The 21,443-nt window shown below is 38.8% G+C and overlaps 2 protein-coding genes across 2 annotated transcripts; both read right to left on the bottom strand.

The window, feature by feature from the left end:
* Window positions 1-461: 461 nt before the first annotated feature.
* Window positions 462-19,945, bottom strand: LOC137733820 (disease resistance protein RPV1-like). Its single transcript, XM_068473017.1, has 11 exons — window positions 19,223-19,945; window positions 17,369-18,470; window positions 16,797-17,105; window positions 14,084-16,700; window positions 13,912-13,992; window positions 12,880-13,762; window positions 11,638-12,231; window positions 11,330-11,465; window positions 2,213-2,585; window positions 1,519-2,072; window positions 462-1,166 (listed from the first exon to the last, which is right to left on the bottom strand). The coding sequence occupies exons 1-4, from the start codon at window positions 19,702-19,704 to the stop codon at window positions 14,838-14,840; spliced, it is 3,756 nt and encodes a 1,251-aa protein (XP_068329118.1). The 5' UTR covers window positions 19,705-19,945; the 3' UTR covers window positions 462-1,166; window positions 1,519-2,072; window positions 2,213-2,585; window positions 11,330-11,465; window positions 11,638-12,231; window positions 12,880-13,762; window positions 13,912-13,992; window positions 14,084-14,837.
* LOC137734510 (uncharacterized) lies at window positions 2,428-10,101 on the bottom strand. The gene is made up of 8 exons (XM_068473759.1): window positions 9,985-10,101; window positions 9,666-9,820; window positions 8,526-9,045; window positions 7,953-8,261; window positions 7,330-7,856; window positions 3,228-7,119; window positions 2,956-3,122; window positions 2,428-2,641 (listed from the first exon to the last, which is right to left on the bottom strand). Exons 1-8 carry the CDS (start codon window positions 10,099-10,101, stop codon window positions 2,428-2,430), a joined length of 5,901 nt encoding a protein of 1,966 aa, XP_068329860.1.
* Window positions 19,946-21,443: the final 1,498 nt, after the last annotated feature.

Here is a 21,443-nt window from a genome sequence, read left to right as displayed (position 1 = left end):
CAACACTGACTAGAAGGCTTTTCGACCAAACAACTTTACTTGACATTGTTAATGTGAACCAAAGTGGCAACCAATCTGCAGGGTTGCATCACCTCCATTCCGGGCCATCAACAATTCCCACTGAAGGCATTTTACTATGGTCATTTTCAGATGCATCATGATTTGAATGCCTTTTAGGATATTGTATGGCAAGCCCCCAAGATTTTAAGTGCTAAAGGCACGCCATGAGCATGTTGTATGGCAAGCCTCGATAAACAATCATAATCTCTTGTGGGTTGGTTTGTTCGGAAGGCATGCTGCTTGAAGAGTTCAAGAGCTTCTGACTCGCTTAAGTTCTTGGGCTTAGATACAATTACAGCATCAACTCCATTTAGTAATTGCATATCTCTAGTTGTGCAAGAATAGACCAAACCAATTGGAAACCAACTCATGCTAACTCGTAGGAAATATACGAAATAAAATGCAAGAATAAAATTGAAAAGACAACAAGATTTAACGAGGTTCCTCAACAGTCAGTGTAACTGGAGTACGTCCTCGAAGTTGTTGGAGCTCACCAATAATCCACTATCAACCAAACGGAAATGGAAGTGTTTACAAAGTGTTTGGCAATCTCACAATCCTAAACCCCAATACACCCAATAACTCTCACACACCAAAGGAACAAATAAAGAAGGAAATACAGTGATTAATTTCCTCTTTATACAAAGCACAAAGCTAATCACATGCCCCAATTGTGGGCTTTCACATGGGCCATTAAACACCCAATTAATTTTGGGCTACTGGGCTTATCAGACGCAAAGGCCCAATGTAATTCGTCCTCAAATACCTGATTTCCACCACCAAATGAATGCTGCTTTCCGAGCAAGGCTTCAATTTGGGATAATTTTTCAACTTCATCGAGAACCTAGAAAGAAGCAGTTCCTGCATGGGTGCACCGGTGCTAAAACCTTTTCTCAAGATATCTTCCAAACTGTTGGAGTCGTCGCTCCCAAAAAGGTCCGCTCTCGGCCATTCCAAACGCTGCCTAGCAGAGGAGTGGTTATCTGAAGCGATGTACAGCACCATTATCCGAGAAGCCTTCCTTGACATTTTTGAGAAAGCAGCAAGCTTCAAATTGACAAGCGATTTCATCACAAAAGAATCAAAGCCTCAAATTGGCATCATCCCTGTGAAGTTTTAGAATTATCAAACCTGAGTTTTATAACAAGCCCAAAAGAGTCAAAGGAATGCATGTTCACTTGCTTGCAAATTGCAATTAACATACTTTAACCGCACAAATGTCATAATCTGAATTGTTCATGTTCTTGAGCATATAAATGGCCAAATTGGTGAACGTTTAGCCATTTAAATTTAAGGATGTTAGCCGAGACCAAAATCGTGGATTTGTTTGATACATATAGGTAGGTAATTAACAATCTCCAGCTAATCTTGATCAAGAAAATGAACACTTTCAAGTTATAATATTTCTACGGTAAAAATACTTTAACAGCAAGTGCATGTGAAAAAAATTAAACTTACTTATAATTTTGCGAATCCCAACCGAATAAATGATGGCTCTAACAAGAGCGGACATCCAGCCCTGCACCTCCTTCACGCCAGCATTATAACGACGTTCACGGCTTCTGCAAAACTTCCTGTTTTTGAATATGGGAGTCGATCCGGATGGATCGACTCTGTATAAAACAGGAACCACTATCTGCTTGTGTGCATCCACGCATTCCATTATCTGGACAAGTTCTTTCAAGCACCACGTCGAAGAAGCATAGTTTTCGGAAAAAAAACTAGGATCGAAAGCCTGAGTTGCAAATAGCTCCCAGGAGCTCCGAAAGGTCGTTGCCTATTGAAGCTCTTCGGCGTCAATGAAGGTGTTGACTGCTTTCTGATCCAGAGCTTTGTTGAGATGGCCGACGAAGAAGCAGCAGCCTTGAGTCCTCTTAAATTCAGGAACACATCGTATTTCCAATGACTGTCGGATGAAGACGAAGAAGCAGCAGCAGCCATTAACATGCACGGGATAGATCGCAGAAAGTACTATGTAAACGATGATTGACTAGCCTCATGTACTGCAAGGACTGAAATGCTCGGACGGAATAAAAAGCATTAATAATTAATATCATTGAAATTAAATCATGCCAAAAAGGGGAAAAAAAAAAAAACTCCAGTGCATGATTCACAGTGGAGGTAGCCAAACTACAACAACAGAGCTTCTCACCCTTTGCACTCCACCCTTCCACACACCAACCCTCCGAATTCCGGAACCGCCTGCTGGGATTTCATGGTAAGGTGATCTTATAAGATAGCTTCTGGTTTGCTCTGGTGAAGTTAAACGTCTGAGGCTGGACTTTCACTAAGCACCTTTGAACTGCGAAACTATGGAGTGGTAATTCGAAACCGCGGAGCCAACATTAGTGACAGTTGTATGAAGAGTCAAAATAGAGACATTTGTTCTGCATTAGCAGTTGTGTTTGCCAAAATCATACCAATGGCTCCTGCATCTTTCACCTCATGTCCCTCCTGCATTCTAGGCCTAATACCACTGTCACAAATCACAATCTTCCCAGCAACAACGCTGCAATCCGAAGTTCCTTCCAAACACAAGGAGCTTTTAAAATCAGTGTAGTGGAAAGAAATCTCGGATTTTCTGCTTGGGTACCAATTAGTGTACCAATTAGCCTAAAAGGGGCTAGCTTGTTACTGGTCTCTTTTGTAATAATTTAAGATATAGAAAGGTTAAGATAAAAGGAAAGCAAAGTACCTTTCATCCAAATTGGAGGAGCACCGGTGGCATTAGCAAGTTAGCAACGGGAATTGACATAGATAGCAATACCTTCACACTTTCTGCACAGGCACAAATCTAAAGTATAAGAAAGAAAAGCAGCACATAAGCAATTGAAACCCGCCAAACCCAAACGAAAAGACAGGTATCAAATGTATTCCTCATGTAGAGATATGTACCTCTCCCTTGCGACATAATCACAATAAGCAATTGAAGGCCGCCGCATGTGGCGTAGTGACCGACTGATTGCTTCAAAACAGAGCTTCGTATCCATGTGTTTATCAGCAGAGTGTACCCAAAACCCCTGAAAATTCTTTCTTTTTTCAGGTAATATAATCTCCCAATTCTGAAATTTAATTCCGAATCAAAAATTGGGTTTCAATTTTGATTACCTGGAAATTGGGGTTGTACACGCGTCAAATTTTCACAACGGCTCTGTTTTGGGTTTTACCCAAAACCCAATGCTGCTTGGAAGATTCTTAAGTTCCTTGCAATCTACTAGGACCAAATGATTCAACCCAGTGAGATTATTAATTGACGAGGGCAGTTCTTTAATTTTTGACCCGGACAAATTAAGCCATGATAGTTTCTCCATAAATTCTGAAATCTCTGGAAACATCTCAAGACTCGAGCAGCCGGAAAGATCAAGCCTTTTGAGAGATTTCATACGAATGCTGCTTGGAAGACTCTGAAGTTCCTTGCAATCTTTTAGGTCCAAATGATTCAACCCCGTGAGATTATTAATTGACGAGGGCAGTTCTTTAATTTTTGACCCGGAAAAACTAAGCCATGATAGTTCCTCCATAACTTCTGGAATCTCTGGAAATATCTCAAGACTCGAGCAGCCAGAAAGATCAAGGCTTTGGAGAGATTTCATATGAATACTGCTTGGAAGACTCTTAAGTTCCTTGCAATCTTCTAAGAACAACTCGGTCAATCCCGTGAGATTATTAATTGACGAGGGTAGTTCTTTAATTTTTGACCCGGAAAAACTAAGCCATGATAGTTCCTCCATAACTTCTGGAATCTCTGGAAACATCTCAAGACTCGAGCAGCCAGAAAGATCAAGGCTTTGGAGAGACTTCATACGAATGCTGCATGGAAGACTCTGAAGTTCCTTGCAATCTTCTAAGATCAACTCGGTCAATCCCGTGAGATTATTAATTGACGAGGGCAGTTCATTAATTTTTGACCCGGAAAAACTAAGCCATGATAGTTCCTCCATCACTTCTGACATCTCCGGAAACAACTCAACACTTGAGCAACCAGTAAGATCAAGGTGTTTGAGAGATTTCATACGAATGCCGCTTGGAAGACTCTTAAGTTCCTTGCAATCTTCTAGGAACAAATAATTCAACCCCGTGAGATTATTAATTGACGATGGCAGTTCTTTAATTTTTGACCTGGAAAAACTAAGCCATGATAGTTCCTCCATAACTTCTGGAATCTCTAGAAACATCTCAAGACTTGAGCAGCCGGAAAGATCAAGCCTTTTGAGAGATTTCATACGAATGCTGCTTGGAAGACTCTGAAGTTCCTTGCAATCTTTTAGGTCCAAATGATTCAACCCAGTGAGATTATTAATTGACGAGGGCAGTTCTTTAATTTTTGACTCGGACAAATTAAGCCATGATAGTTCCTCCATAACTTCTGGAATCTCTGGAAACATCTCAAGACTCGAGCAGCCGGAAAGATCAAGCATTTTGAGAGATTTCATACGAATGCTGCTTGGAAGACTCTGAAGTTCCTTGCAATCTTTTAGTTCCAAATGATTCAACCCCGTGAGATTATTAATTGACGAGGGCAGTTCTTTAATTTTTGACTCGGACAAATTAAGCCATGATAGTTCCTCCATAACTTCTGGAATCTCTGGAAACATCTCAAGACTCCAGCAGTAAAAAAGATCAAGGCTTTTGAGAGATTTCATATGAATGCTGCTTGGAAGACTCTTAAGTTCCTTGCAATCTTCTAAGATCAACTCGGTCAATCCCGTGAGATTATTAATTGATGAGGGCAGTTCTTTAATTTTTGACCCGGAAAAACTAAGCCATGATAGTTCCTCCATAACTTCTGGAATCTCTGGAAACATCTCAAGACTCGAGCAGCCAGAAAGATCAAGTCTTTGGAGAGATTTCATATGAATCCTGCTTGGAAGACTCTTAAGTTCCTTGCAATCTTTTAGGAACAAATGATTCAACCCCGTGAGATTATTAATTGACGAGGGCAGTTCTTTAATTTTTGACCCGGAAAAACTAAGCCATGATAGTTCCTCCATAACTTCTGGAATCTCTGGAAACATCTCAAGACTCGAGCAGCCAGAAAGATCAAGGCTTTGGAGAGATTTCATATGAATACTGCTTGGAAGACTCTTAAGTTCCTTGCAATCTTCTAAGATCAACTCGGTCAATCCCGTGAGATTATTAATTGACGAGGGTAGTTCTTTAATTTTTGACCCGGAAAAACTAAGCCATGATAGTTCCTCCATAACTTCTGGAATCTCTGGAAACATCTCAAGACTCGAGCAGCCAAAAAGATCAAGGCTTTGGAGAGACTTCATACGAATGCTGCATGGAAGACTCTGAAGTTCCTTGCAATCTTCTAAGATCAACTCGGTCAATCCCGTGAGATTATTAATTGACGAGGGCAGTTCATTAATTTTTGACCCGGAAAAACTAAGCCATGATAGTTCCTCCATCACTTCTGACATCTCCGGAAACAACTCAACACTTGAGCAACCAGTAAGATCAAGGTGTTTGAGAGATTTCATACGAATGCCGCTTGGAAGACTCTTAAGTTCCTTGCAATCTTCTAGGATCAAATGATTCAACCCCATGAGATTATTAATTAACGAGGGCAGTTCTTTAATTTTTGACCTGGACAAATTAAGCCATGATAGTTTCTCCATAACTTCTGAAATCTCTGGAAACATCTCAAGACTCGAGCAGCCGGAAAGATCAAGCCTTTTGAGAGATTTCATACGAATGCTGCTTGGAAGACTCTGAAGTTCCTTGCAATCTTTTAGGTCCAAATGATTCAACCCCGTGAGATTATTAATTGACGAGGGCAGTTCTTTAATTTTTGACCTGGAAAAACTAAGCCATGATAGTTCCTCCATAACTTCTGGAATCTCTAGAAACATCTCAAGACTCGAGCAGCCAGAAAGATCAAGCCTTTTGAGAGATTTCATATGAATACTGCTTGGAAGACTCTGAAGTTCCTTGCAATCTTTTAGGTTCAAATGATTCAACCCAGTGAGATTATTAATTGACGAGGGCAGTTCTTTAATTTTTGACTCGGACAAATTAAGCCATGATAGTTCCTCCATAACTTCTGGAATCTCTGGAAACATCTCAAGACTCGAGCAGCCAGAAAGATCAAGGATTTCGAGAGACTTCATACGAATGCTGCATGGAAGACTCTGAAGTTCCTTGCAATCTTTTAGGTCCAAATGATTCAACCCCGTGAGATTATTAATTGACGAGGGCAGTTCTTTAATTTTTGACCCGGAAAAACTAAGCCCTGATAGTTCCTCCATAACTTCTGGAATCTCTGGAAACAACTCAACACTCGAGCAGCCGGAAAGATCAAGCCTTTTGAGAGATTTCATACGAATGCTGCTTGGAAGACTCTGAAGTTCCTTGCAATCTTTTAGGTCCAAATGATTCAACCCCGTGAGATTATTAATTGACGAGGGCAGTTCTTTAATTTTTGACCTGGAAAAACTAAGCCATGATAGTTCCTCCATAACTTCTGGAATCTCTAGAAACATCTCAAGACTCGAGCAGCCAGAAAGATCAAGCCTTTTGAGAGATTTCATATGAATACTGCTTGGAAGACTCTGAAGTTCCTTGCAATCTTTTAGGTTCAAATGATTCAACCCAGTGAGATTATTAATTGACGAGGGCAGTTCTTTAATTTTTGACTCGGACAAATTAAGCCATGATAGTTCCTCCATAACTTCTGGAATCTCTGGAAACATCTCAAGACTCGAGCAGCCAGAAAGATTAAGGATTTCGAGAGACTTCATACGAATGCTGCATGGAAGACTCTGAAGTTCCTTGCAATCTTTTAGGTCCAAATGATTCAACCCCGTGAGATTATTAATTGACGAGGGCAGTTCTTTAATTTTTGACCCGGAAAAACTAAGCCATGATAGTTCCTCCATAACTTCTGGAATCTCTGGAAACATCTCAAGACTCGAGCAGCCAGAAAGATCAAGGCTTTGGAGAGATTTCATACGAATGCCGCTTGGAAGACTCTTAAGTTCCTTGCAATCTTTTAGGTCCAAATAATTCAACCCCGTGAGATTATTAATTGACGAGGGCAGTTCTTTAATTTTTGACCTGGAAAAACTAAGCCATGATAGTTCCTCCATAACTTCTGGAATCTCTGGAAACATCTCAAGACTCGAGCAGCCGGAAAGATCAAGCCTTTTGAGAGATTTCATACGAATGCTGCTTGGAAGACTCTGAAGTTCCTTGCAATCTTTTAGGTCCAAATGATTCAACCCAGTGAGATTATTAATTGACGAGGGCAGTTCTTTAATTTTTGACTTGGACAAATTAAGCCATGATAGTTCCTCCATAACTTCTGGAATCTCTGGAAACATCTCAAGACTCGAGCAGCCGGAAAGATCAAGCCTTTTGAGAGATTTCATACGAATGCTGCTTGGAAGACTCTGAAGTTCCTTGCAATCTTTTAGGTCCAAATGATTCAACCCCGTGAGATTATTAATTGACGAGGGCAGTTCTTTAATTTTTGACTCGGACAAATTAAGCCATGATAGTTCCTCCATAACTTCTGGAATCTCTGGAAACATCTCAAGACTCGAGCAGTCAGAAAGATCAAGGCTTTTGAGAGATTTCATATGAATGCTGCTTGGAAGACTCTTAAGTTCTTGGCACCCTTTCAGATTCAATAAAACAAGGTTTGTACGAGTCCAAATGGACGGGTGAACCTCAGCTAATCTTATACAACTTTGAAGAATTAGCTTCTCAAGATTTGGCATCTTTGTGAAGTCAGGGGTTTCCTTAAGGTATTGACAATAACTTAAATTGATGAATTTCAACTTTTCCAGCGTCTGTCAAAACATTCAAGAAAACATGCATTACTTAATGCGACATCTTAGAACCCAAACATTTAAAAGAAACATATACATGTAAATGAACGTACATACCTGGGTTCTTTCCCAAAGTCGGTCAATAAGACTAGATTGCATATCAAGGTCAACAAGATTTGTGAATAGACAGTTGGATGGTAAAGACTGTAGGGGGAAACCAGCCCAGGAGAGACACCTCAACTCATGAGAATGAAACTTTAAGTGCCCAATCAGGCGTTGTTTGCAGTAATCATGTATAAAAATGGAGAATTTATGACTGATCTTGAGAAGTCTCAGTTGAGTCATACTAACAAAAGCTTCAGCATTGAAGCATACCTCATTTGAGCACGACAAGTCCAGGATTATGCTTTGAACTGCTTGTGTAGCCTATACAAATCAAAGTAAAGGAAAAAACAGAGAACCTTAGTTACATTATGAAATTAATGTTTTTTTTCTTAAGGAGCAGTTTGATAATCATTTCGTTTTCAATTTTCAACTCTGGTAATTGTTTTCAATTTTCAATTATCAAAAAATGAAAACTAAAAATGAAAAATTGAAAACAAAAATGGTTATCAAACTGGCCTAAGAAATAGATTTTGATCAAAAGTTGAAGCTTTCTACTAACAATTGCATAAGAAAAATATTTCTCACCGTATTTTGAGTTAACACACGATAAACATCTTCATAACTCCACAACCTACTTCGTCTCCCAGGCTCTTCGATAGATTCTTGGCGAACTATTTCTCGACCCATTTCCTCTAGTAAATCATGCATCCCCAGTTTCCCATTCACTGAGACAGTTATGAGAGCTCGATCGATTAGAACTTCTATACCAGCAAGAGGATAAAAACCACAACTGTCCAGGATTTCGGTTGCATAGTCTTTTTTCATTCCTTTGAAAAAACATGCAATATCTAGAAAGATGTTCTTCTCCGTATGATCTAGTCCATCAAAGCTTGTTTTAAGCACATCATTAATCTCCACTTGCGGGACTTCCTTTAATTTTTTTAAGACATCTTTCCACACACGTACAGTTTTGTTATAAAGAGCAGCTCCCAAGACTTTGAGTGCTAGAGGTAGACCTTGAGCATAATTTACGGCACGCCTCGTGAGAACATCATAATCTCTGGTGGGTTGTTTTGTTCTGAAGGCGTAAAAAGTAGCGTTTGAACTTTACTTACATCCTTCACCTCGCCTTAGAAACCAAAGAATAGAAGTTAAAAAGAAGTTGTACGTACACACAACATAGCCCTTCAGAAATGTAACCAGCAACAGACAGAAATTTTGCACAATTAAAGTACCATTGCAAAAAATTTAAAACTACAGTTACCCCTGTCAACCAAAGATGCATTGAAAGCATAATAAAAGAATAACATTGATCTGACAGGAGTCAAATAGCAAGAGAATTTTTTGAAAACACAAAGATAAAAAGATTCCAAGCTTCAGATGGACATTAGTAACCACAAACATGGATACAAAATACCTTATAGAAGTTATGCAGAAATAGGCAAATTTCATAATCTGAATTGTTAATGTTCATGAGCATATATATGGCCAAATTGGTGAACATTTAGCGATTTAAATTTAAGGATGTTAGCAGTGACCAAAATCGTGGATTTATTCGATACATATGGGTAATTAACAATCTCCAGCTAATCTTGATTAAGAAAATGAACACTTTCAAGTTATGATATTTGTATGGTTAAAATACTTTAACAGCAAGTGCATGTGAAAAAAAAATTAAACTTACTTATAATTTTGCGAATCCCAACGGGATAAATGGTAGCGGACCTCCAGCCCTGCACCTCCTTCACGCCAGCATTAGAATGACGTTTATGTTTAGGCAAAAGCTTCTGCAAAACTTCCTGTTTTCGAATATCGGATGGATCGACTCCGTATAAAACAGGAACCAGTATCTGCTTGTGTGCATCCACGCATTCCATTATCTGGGCAAGTTCTTTCAAGCACCAAGTCGAAGAAGCATAGTTTTCGAAAAAAAAACTAGGATTGAAAGCCCGAGCCGCTAATAGCTGCCAGGAGCTCCGAAAGGTCATTGCCTTTTGAAGCTCTTCGGCTTCGATGAAGGTGTTGACTGCTTTCTGATCCAGACCTTTGTTGAGATGGCTGACGAAGAAGCAGCAGCCTCGAGTCCTCTAAAATTCAGGAACACATCGTATTTCCAATGACTGTCGGATGAAGACGAAGAAGCAGCAGCAGCAGCAGCCATTAGCATGCATGGGATTGATCGCAGAAAGTACCATGTAAGCAATGATTGACTAGCCTCATGTACTGCAAGGACTGAAATGCTCGGACGGAATAAAAAGCATTAATAATTAATGTAAACATACATTGAAATTAAATCATGCCAAAAAGGGCAAAAAAAAAAAAAACACCAGTGCATGATTCACAGTGGAGGTAGCCAAACTACAACAGCAGACAGAGCTTCTCACCCTTTGCACTCCATCCTTCCACACCAACCCTCCGAATTCCGGAACCGCCTGCCGGGATTTCATGGTAAGGTGATCTTATAAGATAGTTTTTGGTTTGCTCTGGTGAAGTTAAACGTCTGACGCTCGACTTTCACATAAGCACCTTTGAACTGCGAAACTACGGTGTGGTAATTTGAAACCGCAGAGCCAACATTAGTGACAGTTGTATGAAGAGTCAAAATAGAAACATTTGTTCTGCATTAGCAGCTGTGTTTGCCAAAATCATACCAATGGCTCCTGCATCTTTCACCATCTGTCCCTCCTGCACTCTGGGCCTAATACCCCAGTCACAAATCACAATCTTCCAGGCAACAACGCTGCAATCCGAAGTTCATTCCAAACACAAGGAGCTGGGATCAGAGCAAGTTGAATTGCTTCAAATATACAGCATCAACCTCCTCTCTTCATTCATTTCAAAACAATAATAGATAAAAGAACAACTCCAAAGAAGTGACCTGCACTTCAATTCCAAAAATGTAAAAGTGGAACTTTGGAGTTCATGGTGAGGGTGGGTTTGGGGTGTTGAGGTGTGCTTGCAGTGGATTGAGTCTTGGCAACTTATTTATTCGGTGGTATTGTGAGTGATTGAGAGAGACAGACATTGGTCGCTGAGGGGACTTTTGAGTATTTGGGGATGAGTCAAGGAGAGTACAAATGTGTGAGTCTGACACATGAAATCTAGACTGGCTAACTAGCTAAGAAAACCAACAAGCGAGAAAGGCTGTGTAGCAGGTCTTGTTTGCTGTATTGAATACCATGGTTTCACTCAGCGAAGGCTCATTTCTCTTTGATTTCCCTCACAGGAAAAGGTGTTCAAAATTTTATAACGACCTAAGCTACTGATGAATGTACATTGTGCTGATGATGCATACAACTAGATTGAAAAACCCATCATTATACCCCACTAATGCAAAAAAAAGCAAATTCAGATGTAGAAATGTTAAGATAATAAGAAATGCAAAGTACCTTTCACCCAAATTGGAGGAGCGCCGGTGGCATTAGCAAGTTAGCAACAGGAACTGACATAGCAGTATCTTCACAGTTTGTGCACAAGCACAGTTTCTACCCTAGCCGTCTGACCATGCCAATTCCACCAAAGCCGCTGCACGTGGTGTAGTGACCGATTGATTACATCAAAACCAAGCCTCGTATCCATGTGTTTATCAGCAGAGTGTACCCAAAACCCCCGAAAATTATTTCTTTTTCAGATAATAAAATTTCCCAGATATTGAAATTTAATTCCGGATCAAAAATTGGGTTTGAATTTTGATTACCTAGAAATTGGGGGGTTGGGGCAGAGAGAGACCCAGGCAAAACGGAGTTCTGATATGGCGTGTAGCCGTTGTGGATGCCAATGATGTTTGGGAGTGTTGTACACGTGTCAAACCTTCACTACGGATCTCTGTAGTGGATGCCGATGATGTTTAGGAGCATAGTACACGGGTGAAAAAGCCAGTATGCCCATTATCAAAATCCACTGCATTATCCCACAAGCGTACTAAATCCTCAAAGTTGACAGGTAATTGAGAAAGATTTGTGCACCCACAGAGATTGAGAGCTACAAGGTGTTCCAAATTACAGAGTGTTGGGAAGATGTAAAAGGCTTTTGCAGTTTCTCAGATTTAAATACTAAAGCCCCTGAAGTCGTTCAATCGAGGGAGAAAGCTCTCTGATAGAAAGACTAATCCTAGAACCATATGACGAAGAAAATTATCCATCCTGTCACTGAAAATTGATTGTGGAAAGCAGCAGCAGTGTACCCACCGATGATTGAAGTAGTACATATAAAGACGAGAGAAGTGAACAAAGCTCCACGATTATACGGATATAGGACACCAAAAAATGGTAGCAAAAATAAGATAAACAGCCTGAAGATTTAAAAAAAGTCAAAGTTAAAACTAAAACAAAGGTTAAAAGTTGACACTCATACAGTCTGCATTTTTTTTTTAAACAGGACTGAATAATCACAATATTCTACTCTAGATTCATACACCGATGGAGGAGCCAAGTTCAAAATTCAATAAATTAGAGTATTACTGGTCTCTTCTGTAATAAGTGCAGTTACACATGGTCTGCAAGTTCATTGTCTTTGAGTTGCAATATTAATGCAGTGTATCATAAATTAGTCTTTACAATTCCTAAGTATATTAATGTGGATCTTTCCAGATTCAAGTACCGATTAGCCTAAAAGGGGCAAGAAATCTTGGATTTTCTGCTTGTGTGTGAGGCACATTAACCTTGGAGTGATTCCAAGGCAACTTCTGGGGGATGCCAAAGGATGGAGTGAGCCCAAATATCTTCTTGTCTGCCTAACTATTCTTATTGTCCTACATCTTATACGTATATGATATTATGTGTAGGTGTTCAACATTTACAGAGGCTTTGATGTCCCTCTGTTCTATAGGTGTTCCCTTAAAAGTTAAAAACAGAGTAAAATATCTGTCACCATCCTATCTACAGAACATAAAGCTATGAAACAAGAAGAGAAGTGACTGAAGAATGATAAATTAGCTTACAAGGCAAGCAGTTGGGTACCCACGCCCAAGACAGCACAAAACAGTGACATGTTTGGGGGATCTCTGAAAACACCACCATGAATGTATTTCCAGCCAACCTCCTTGTCTTCTTCTTCGTCACTGTTTGAGAACCTACGAAAGCACAATGATGATAATAGAATTAAAGAATGAGAACCAATGAATTTTCTGGCAGACTGGCAGTAATGAAGCCCTTCAGTACTTGTCCATCCTGTTCTGGAACTGAGTTGATGTGGCTTTCCAGTTAACCGAATAAGTGAACTCAACATCAACATCAATATATTCTGTTATATCAACAGCATGACTTGTCCATTGTAAAGAACATCAAAAAGCAAATGTGTGAAAAGATAATACTTGGTCCCTTTTTCCCAACTCTCATCTTCAACTTTCCCGATGTACCCCCAGACTGGAAGATCATCACAATACATATGGAAGTAAAATTCATTACTGATAACATCCCTGAACTTCACAACTTCAACAACTTTAAGCTTCTTCCGACAGAGGCTCTCTCCAGCTTTGTATTGCTTAGTCGAAGAAGTAACAGAAACCTTATATCAAGAATTAGTTGCAACTTGTGCCCAGGTTTTCTGCGAGTACATACGATGCACAGTCAGCTTTATAACAGCTCAGAGTGTAGCTAGTTTGTTATGTGTGAAGTAGCACCAGAGTCCATGAGCCATGTAGGAGGAGAAGAATTAGAAGCTGTGTGCACACGCATAGCTTGCAGTTTTGCAGGAGGAATCCTTCCAACAAATGCATGATTCATTCTTTCAAAACAGTCAATGGCAATATTGAAAACGCTACAATATCGGTTCATTGTGCACCATTCAAATGGTTTTTTAATCCATCTTCAAATTCACTGTTTCTGAAAATTGGGAAGTAAACGAAAACCAAAAAGCAGTTTTAGGAACACCGTATGAAGCAAGACCTCAAAACTGTTAGCATTTTCCCCTAAAAAAAATTACAGAATTTAAACAATTTGAATTCAATTGGCGGTGAGGAAGATAAGGGTACCCGGGGTTGTTCAAGAGGCCAACTTTGTTGACGAAGAAGGGGGCAGATCTCCTACATTGTAGCTGTGATCGCCTGCTGAGGCTGTTGCATAAGGAGCTGAGAATGTAAGGATCGTCAGGAGACTCATTTGAAATGTAATTCCGAATAAAAATTGGGTTTGAATTTTGATTACCAGGAAATTGTGAGGTTGGGGCGGAGCTCTGTGATATAGCGTGTAGTCGTCGTGGATGCCGATTATCTTTGTGAGTGTTGTGCACGCGTCAACTTTCACAACGGCTCTGTAACGGATGCCCCCACTATCGATTTCTTTCTACTGCATTATCCCACAAGCGTCCTATATCCTCAAAGTTGACGGGAAATTGAGAAAGGTTTGGGCACCCACATGGATTGAGAGCGTCAAGGTGTGCCAAATTACAGAGTGTCAGGAAGATGTACAAGACTCTTGCAGTTTCTCAGATTTAAATATTCAAGCCCCTGAAGCCGTTCTCAGATTTAGATATCCGGAGAGGATCTTAGAAGAAGTTTTGCAGTATAAAAGCGTGTAAAGCTGTCCAAATGTCAGCATCTCGATTGGCAATTTCTACTGCTTTATCCCACCAGCGTCCTAAATCCCCAAATGTGAAAGGTAATTGAGCAAGCTTTGGGCACCCACCAAGATTGAGAGCTACAAGGCGTGCCAAATTACCGAGAGTGTTGGGAAGATGTACAAGGCTTTTGCAGTTTCTCAGATTTAATACCTCAAGCCCCGGAACCCGTTCAATGGAGGGGGAAAGCTCTTTGATAGATGTTCCATCCAAGTGAAGCTCTCTTAATCCTTCCATATTTTCTTCAATGCTTGGAAACACCTCAAATTTTGTGCAACCAGAAAGATAGAGATATTCAAGGGACTTGAGTTGCCAAATGCTGCTTGGAATACTCTTAAGTTCCTAGCAATCTTTTAGGTTCAAATAACTCAACCTCGTGAGATTATTAATTGACGAGGGCAGTTCTTTAATTTTTGTCCCGAAAAAACTAAGCCATGATAGTTCCTCCATACCTTCTGACATCTTCGGAAACATCTCAACACTCGAGCAGCCAGACAGATCAAGGTGTTTGAGAGATTTCATACGAATGCTGCTTGGAAGACTCTTAAGTTCCTTGCAATCTTTTAAGCTCAACATGCTCAACCCTGTGAGATTATTAATTGACGAGGGCAGTTCTTTAATTTTTGACCCGGAAAAACTAAGCCATGATAGTTCCTCCATAACTTCTGGAATCTCTGGAAACATCTCAAAACTCGAGCAGCCAGAAAGATCAAGGTGTTGCAGAGATATCATACAAATGCTGCTTGGTAGACTCTTAAGTTCCTTGCAATCTTTTAACCTCAACCTTCTCAACCCTGTGAGATTATTAATTGACGAGGGCAATTCTTTAATTTTTGACCTGGAAAAACTAAGGCATGATAGTTCCTTCATAACTTCTGGAATCTCTGGAAACATCTCAAGACTCGAGCAGCCAGAAAGATCCAAGTGTTGGAGAGATTTCATATGAATGATGCTTGGAAGACTCTTAAGTTCCTTACAATCTTTTAAGATCAACTCGGTCAATCTCGTGAGATTATTAATTGACGAGGGCAATTCTTTAATTTTTGACCCGGACAAATTAAGCCATGATAGTTTCTCCATAACTTCTGAAATCTCTGGAAACATCTCAAGACTCGAGCAGCCGGAAAGTTTAAGGGTACTGAGAGATTTCATAGGAATGCTGCTTGGAAGACTCTGAAGTTCCTTGCAATCTTCTAGGACCAAATGATTCAACCCCGTGAGATTATTAATTGACGAGGGCAGTTCTTTAATTTTTGACCCGGACAAATTAAGCCATGATAGTTTCTCCATAACTTCTGAAATCTCTGGAAACATCTCAAGACTCGAGCAGCCGGAAAGTTTAAGGGTACTGAGAGATTTCATAGGAATGCTGCTTGGAAGACTCTGAAGTTCCTTGCAATCTTCTAGGACCAAATGATTCAACCCCGTGAGATTATTAATTGACGAGGGCAGTTCTTTAATTTTTGACCCGGACAAATTAAGCCATGATAGTTTCTCCATAACTTCTCGAATCTCTGGAAACATCTCAAGACTCGAGCAGCCAGAAAGATCAAGGCGTCGGAGAGATTTCATATGAATGCTGCTTGGAAGACTCTTAAGTTCCTTACAATCTTTTAAGATCAACCCGGTCAATCCCGTGAGATTATTAATTGACGAGGACAGTTCTTTAATTTTTAGCCCGGAAAAATTAAGCCATGATAGTTCCTCCATAACTTCTGGAATCTCTGGAAACATCTTAAGACTCGAGCAGCCAAAAAGATAAAGGCCTTGGAGAGATTTCATATGAATGCTGCTTGGAAGACTCTTAAGTTCCTTGCAATCTTCTAAGATCAACTTGGTCAATCCCGTGAGATTATTAATTGACGAGGGTAGTTCTTTAATTTTTGACCCGGAAAAACTAAGCCATGATAGTTCCTCCATAACTTCTGGAATATCTGGAAACATCTCAAGACTCGAGCAGTCAGAAAGATCAAGTCTTTTGAGAGATTTCATATGAATGCTGCTTGGAAGACTCTTAAGTTCTTGGCACCCCTTCAGATTCAATAAAACAAGGTTTGTATGAGTCCAAATGGACGGGTGAACCTCAGCTAATCTTATACAACTTTGAAGAATTAGCTTCTCAAGATTTGGCATCTTTGTGAAGTCAGGGGTTTCCTTAAGGCATTGACAATAACTTAAATTGATGAATTTCAACTTTTCCAGCGTCTGCCAAAACATTCAAGAAAGCATGCATTACTGAATGCGACATCTTAGAACCCAAACATTTAAAAGAAACATATACATGTAAATGAACGTACATACCTGGGTTCCTTCCCAAAGTCGGTCAATGAGACTAGATTGCATATCAAGGTCAACAAGATTTTTGAATTGACAGTTGGACGGCAAAGACTGAAGGGGGAATCCATTCCAGAGGAGACACCTCAACTTACGAAAAAGAAACTTAAAGTTCCCAATCAGGTGTTGTTCGCAGTCTTCATGTTTTAAAAAGGAGGATTTTTGACTGATCTTGAGAAGTCTTAGTTGAGTCATACTAACAAAAGCTTCAGCATTGAAGCATACCTCATCTGAGCACGACAATTCCAGAATTATGCTTTGAACTGCTTGTGTAGCCTATACAAATCAAAGTAAAGGAAAAAACAAAGAACCTTAGTTACATTATGAAATTAATGTTTTTTTTCTTAAGGAGCAGTTTGATAATCATTTCGTTTTCAGTTTTCAACTTTGGTAATTGTTTTCAATTTTCAATTATCAAAAAAGAAAACTAAAAATGAAAAATTGAAAACAAAAATGGTTATCAAACTGGCCTAAGAAATAGATTTTGATCAAAAGTTGAAGCTTTCTACTAACAATTGCATAAGAAAAATATTTCTCACCGTATTTTGAGTTAACACATGATAAACATCTTCATAACTCCACAACCTACTTCGTCTCCCAGGCTCTTCGATAGATTCTTGGCGAACTATTTCTCGACCCATTTCCTCTAGTAAATCATGCATCCCCAGTTCCCCATTCACTGAGACAGTTATGAGAGCTCGATCGATTAGAACTCCTATACCAGCATGAGGATAAAAACCACAACTGTCCAGGATTTCGGTTGCATAGTCTTTTTTCATTCCTTTGAAAAAACATGCAATATCTAGAAAGATGTTCTGCTCTTTACGATCTAGTCCATCAAAGCTTGTTTTAAGCACATCATTAATCCCTCCTAGTGGGACTTCCCTTAATTTTTTTAAGACATCTTTCCACTCACGTATGGTTTTGTTATCAAGAAAACCTCCCAAGACTTTAAGTGCTAGAGGCAGACCTTGAGCATATTTTATGGCATGACTCGTGAGATCATCATAATCTCTAGTGGGTTGCTTTGTTCTGAAGGCGCAACGCTTAAATAGTTCTAGAGCTTCCGGATCACTGAAAATCTTGAGCTTATATATCGCATCAGTTCCGCTTAGTAATTGCAAATATCTAGTTGTTATAATAATTCTACTTCCACGACCAAAAGAACCCTTATTTCCGAGTAAGGCTTCAATTTGAGCTAATTCGTCTACATCATCAACAACAACAACTTTTCTTTGACCAAGGCTTTTTAACATCACTTGGAAACCTTTAGCCGATATGTCGGAACTCCCCACCTTGTTGCTCGAGATACTAGATAGAAGTTGTGTCTGCATATATAGTTTGCCATGCTTCATGAAACCTTCCTTCACATTTTCAAGAAAGCAACAAGCTTCAAACTGACAAGCTATTTCATCAAAAACAGCTCTGGCGATGGTTGTTTTGCCTAAACCACCCATACCCCATATTCCAACAACGCGAACATCATTCGTTTCAACTCCAGGAGGATATAATAATGAACGCATTTCACACATATGAGAATCCATTTGAACCAAGTCATTATCTTTGGTTGATGTTGATGAGATGGGGATCAATTTCCGAAAAACATCTTCCACAATTTCCTCAATAAGCTTTGCATCTTCCCTGTAAATTTTAAAATAAAAATAATTCAGTACCAAATAATAATTAATAGGCCGTTTTGATAACTACCAAGAACGTGTGAAACAATTTAAGTTATTACGAGGCTTAAATAATGTAGCCACTGCCGAAACTATACGTCTTGATTGTGACTGAGTTATGTTCTAGAAACTGAACTGAAATACAGAGCATTTAGGAACTACATGGCTTTTTTTTTTTTTTTTTTTTCTTTATGGCTATTTTCAATTAGATTTATCTTACAGAAGAGAAAGTACAGAGCATTTAGGAAGCATGAATAATACAAATTGCTTACAAATTTGTAAGAGCTTTTGATTTATCATATGAAAAAAGCAGCTTTTGATTTCTTTACACGGGCCAGATATTTCTTCGTAGGATACTAATACAAAGCACAACTTAAAAGTTTGCATAAATCACCAACGAAAATAAATTGGCTACACAGGCAATAAACTCGAGTCACAGTACAATCAGCAGTGAAAGCTAAAGCAGAGTTCTAAGATGTGGGGTGTACGGAAAAGGTAGGGGGCGTACGTAGAAAATAAAAGATGTATATTGAGAATATAAAATGTAAGGTATTACGAAGAAATACGTGGTGTTATTAAAGTAAATTTTAATTAAAATAAATAAATATAAGATGTATTAAGTAAGTAAAGTTTATTCAATAATTTATGGGTATTAATATAATAAGCCTTACAAAAATCTCAAAAATTAATAGGAAACTAAAACAAATTAGAAATTACTCATAGCTTCGCGAATCCCAGCCGGATATATTGCTGGCTCCAGTAAGGGCGGACCTCCAGCTCCGCATCTCCTCCATGTTGGCGTTAGAATGGCCTTCATGCCGATCAAAAGCTTTGCCGAAACTTCCTTCGAGTTTACGAATATCGGATGGATCGACTTCGTAGAAAATGGGGACCACAATCTGGTTCTTGGTATGGTGGCATTCCAAGATTTCCACGAGTTCTTTCAAGCACCAAGTGGAATAAGCATAGTTTTTAGAGAAAACTACAAGCGAAAGCCTTGATTCTCGAATCGCTGTCAGGAGCTCGGAAAGGCGGTCGCCTTTTCTGAGCTCTTCGGAATCAATGAAGGTGTTGATTGGTTTATGACGCAGAGCTTTGTTAAGATGGCTGACGAAGCCCTTGCGAGTGTCTTCCCCTCTGAAATTGATGAACACATCGTATTTCCAACGAAGGCCAGAAGAAGAAGATGAAGCAGCCATTAATCGATTGCACCTGATCAGCGATGATCGAGCAGCTAAGATTAAGAGGAATGTAAGAGCAGAAATTCTCAATTGATCTACAAACTGGATCACCGGAAAATGGCCTGATCTATACCAAGTCAATAAGTCAATGCAAAAGGGTAAAGGGAAAAAGGAAATTATGCTTGATGTGTTTTCACATCTTCTTCAAGGAAATTTCTGTGCGAAAGGGATGTGCATAATTTTGCTTTTTCGACCCAAGAAAATGCCAAGAAAGGGGTCACAGTAGAATGTTGAATCCACACTTGCCTACCTAACAGATTTTTTTGTAAAGAAATATATACCGATCTACCTATTCACATGAAGAGCGAGTTAGGTGATCGAAAAATATTTCCGGTTAAATGTAAACACATCTTATATGTGTGCTATATCTAATGAAATTGTGGGTGAAAAGTGGGAGATTAATGATTGTTTGACTTCTAATCAGATGTTACGGTACAACTTGAAAATCTTTTAGGTATATGCTTTTAGCTACAAAACTACTGGAACTTCACAAATTGCTTATGAAATAAAATATATTGACTAGATTTGAACTTGCATAATTTACGGTTTCGCTACATATCATTGTTTTGCTCGTGTTCTAAGGTTGAAACTAGATTTGAACATAAGAAGCAGGGGGAGGCTAATGAGTGGTATTTTAAAATGGTCAAATCGAATTAATGGTATTTATAGTAATAAGGTATTCAGAAAATAATCTGTGGTAAAATAATTAGGATTCAAAACCTTACCATTAGCAAATTAATCAACAAGTTAATTTTCCATCAAATATCAATTAGATGCAAGGATAAAAAATTAAGAAAACTAACAAAAAGTTCAAATAAAACCTTTAATTTTAATGAAAAATAACAAATAAAGATGCAATAAATAGTATCAAAAAAAAAAATATGATTTTTAGTTAAAAATGAACAATATCAAGACTCTTCGTTCAAATTCTTAAAAAATTTGGGTCCACGTGCCGAAGTCATTTGATAGCGTGCATTGCAACATTTGTTTATAATACAATATGATATAAATAGGTTGAAACGGAAAAGGACAAAGGAAGTTTATGCTTTATGAGTTTTCACTTATTCTTCCTGGAAAATTCAGTGTGAAAGGAATCTTCATATTTTGCTTTTGACCAAGAAAATGCAGGTAAAGGGTGGTTTAGCTTTTGCGTGTGGGGACTGGGTGTAAGTAGTACGTTGAATCTATACTTGCCAATAAGTTCTGAATCCGGAGACCCTAGATTTTTTTTGTAAGAATTTTGACACAAACAGTATCTGATAAAAATTGATCACACAATGTATGATAAGCAGACATAATTTACGAATTTCTGAGATCCTCAGAAAGAGGATCCATAAAGGATTATGTTGGAATAACTTCTTAGTAAGGGTAAGATAGGATGACTGGAAATATCCAAAAGTGTGAGGGTAATCGGAAATATCTGGAAGTGTAAGCATCTCACATATAAACCATCTGCAATGACATTGTTAGCCACGGATAAGATATTAATAGGTGTTTGAATATAAAAAGCAGGTGAGGTTAATGAGTGGTATTTTCAAATGGTCAAATCGGTATTCAAAAAATATTCCGTGGTAAAATAATTAGAATTCAAACCTTACCATTAGCGATAAAAAATTTGGGTCCATGTGCTGAAGTCATTTGTTAGCGTGCATTGTAACGTTTGTTTATAATGCAATATGATATAAATAGGTTGAAAC

This window comes from Pyrus communis, chromosome 5 (genome assembly GCF_963583255.1).
Source record: "Pyrus communis chromosome 5, drPyrComm1.1, whole genome shotgun sequence".
NCBI classification, from domain to species: domain Eukaryota; kingdom Viridiplantae; phylum Streptophyta; class Magnoliopsida; order Rosales; family Rosaceae; genus Pyrus; species Pyrus communis.
The sequence above is the reverse complement of the archived record's forward strand: the minus strand, read 5'-3'. Positions and strand labels throughout refer to the sequence as shown.

Excerpts from the sequence above, each read along its gene's own strand:
- LOC137734510 (XM_068473759.1), bottom strand. The coding sequence starts at position 10,101 with ATGGCTGCTGCTGCTGCTGCTTCTTCGTCTTCATCCGACAGTCATTGG. Across the intron at positions 7,857-7,952 it reads GACTTTGGGAAAGAACCCAG|ACGCTGGAAAAGTTGAAATT; the intron begins GTATGTACGTTC and ends ATGTTTTGACAG. Across the intron at positions 3,123-3,227 it reads CAAGCAGCATTGGGTTTTGG|AATTGGGAGATTATATTACC; the intron begins GTAAAACCCAAA and ends ATTAAATTTCAG.
- LOC137733820 (XM_068473017.1), bottom strand. The coding sequence starts at position 19,704 with ATGGCTGCTTCATCTTCTTCTTCTGGCCTTCGTTGGAAATACGATGTG. Across the intron at positions 17,106-17,368 it reads ATGTGTTAACTCAAAATACG|GCTACACAAGCAGTTCAAAG; the intron begins GTGAGAAATATT and ends TGATTTGTATAG. Across the intron at positions 16,701-16,796 it reads GACTTTGGGAAGGAACCCAG|ACGCTGGAAAAGTTGAAATT; the intron begins GTATGTACGTTC and ends ATGTTTTGGCAG.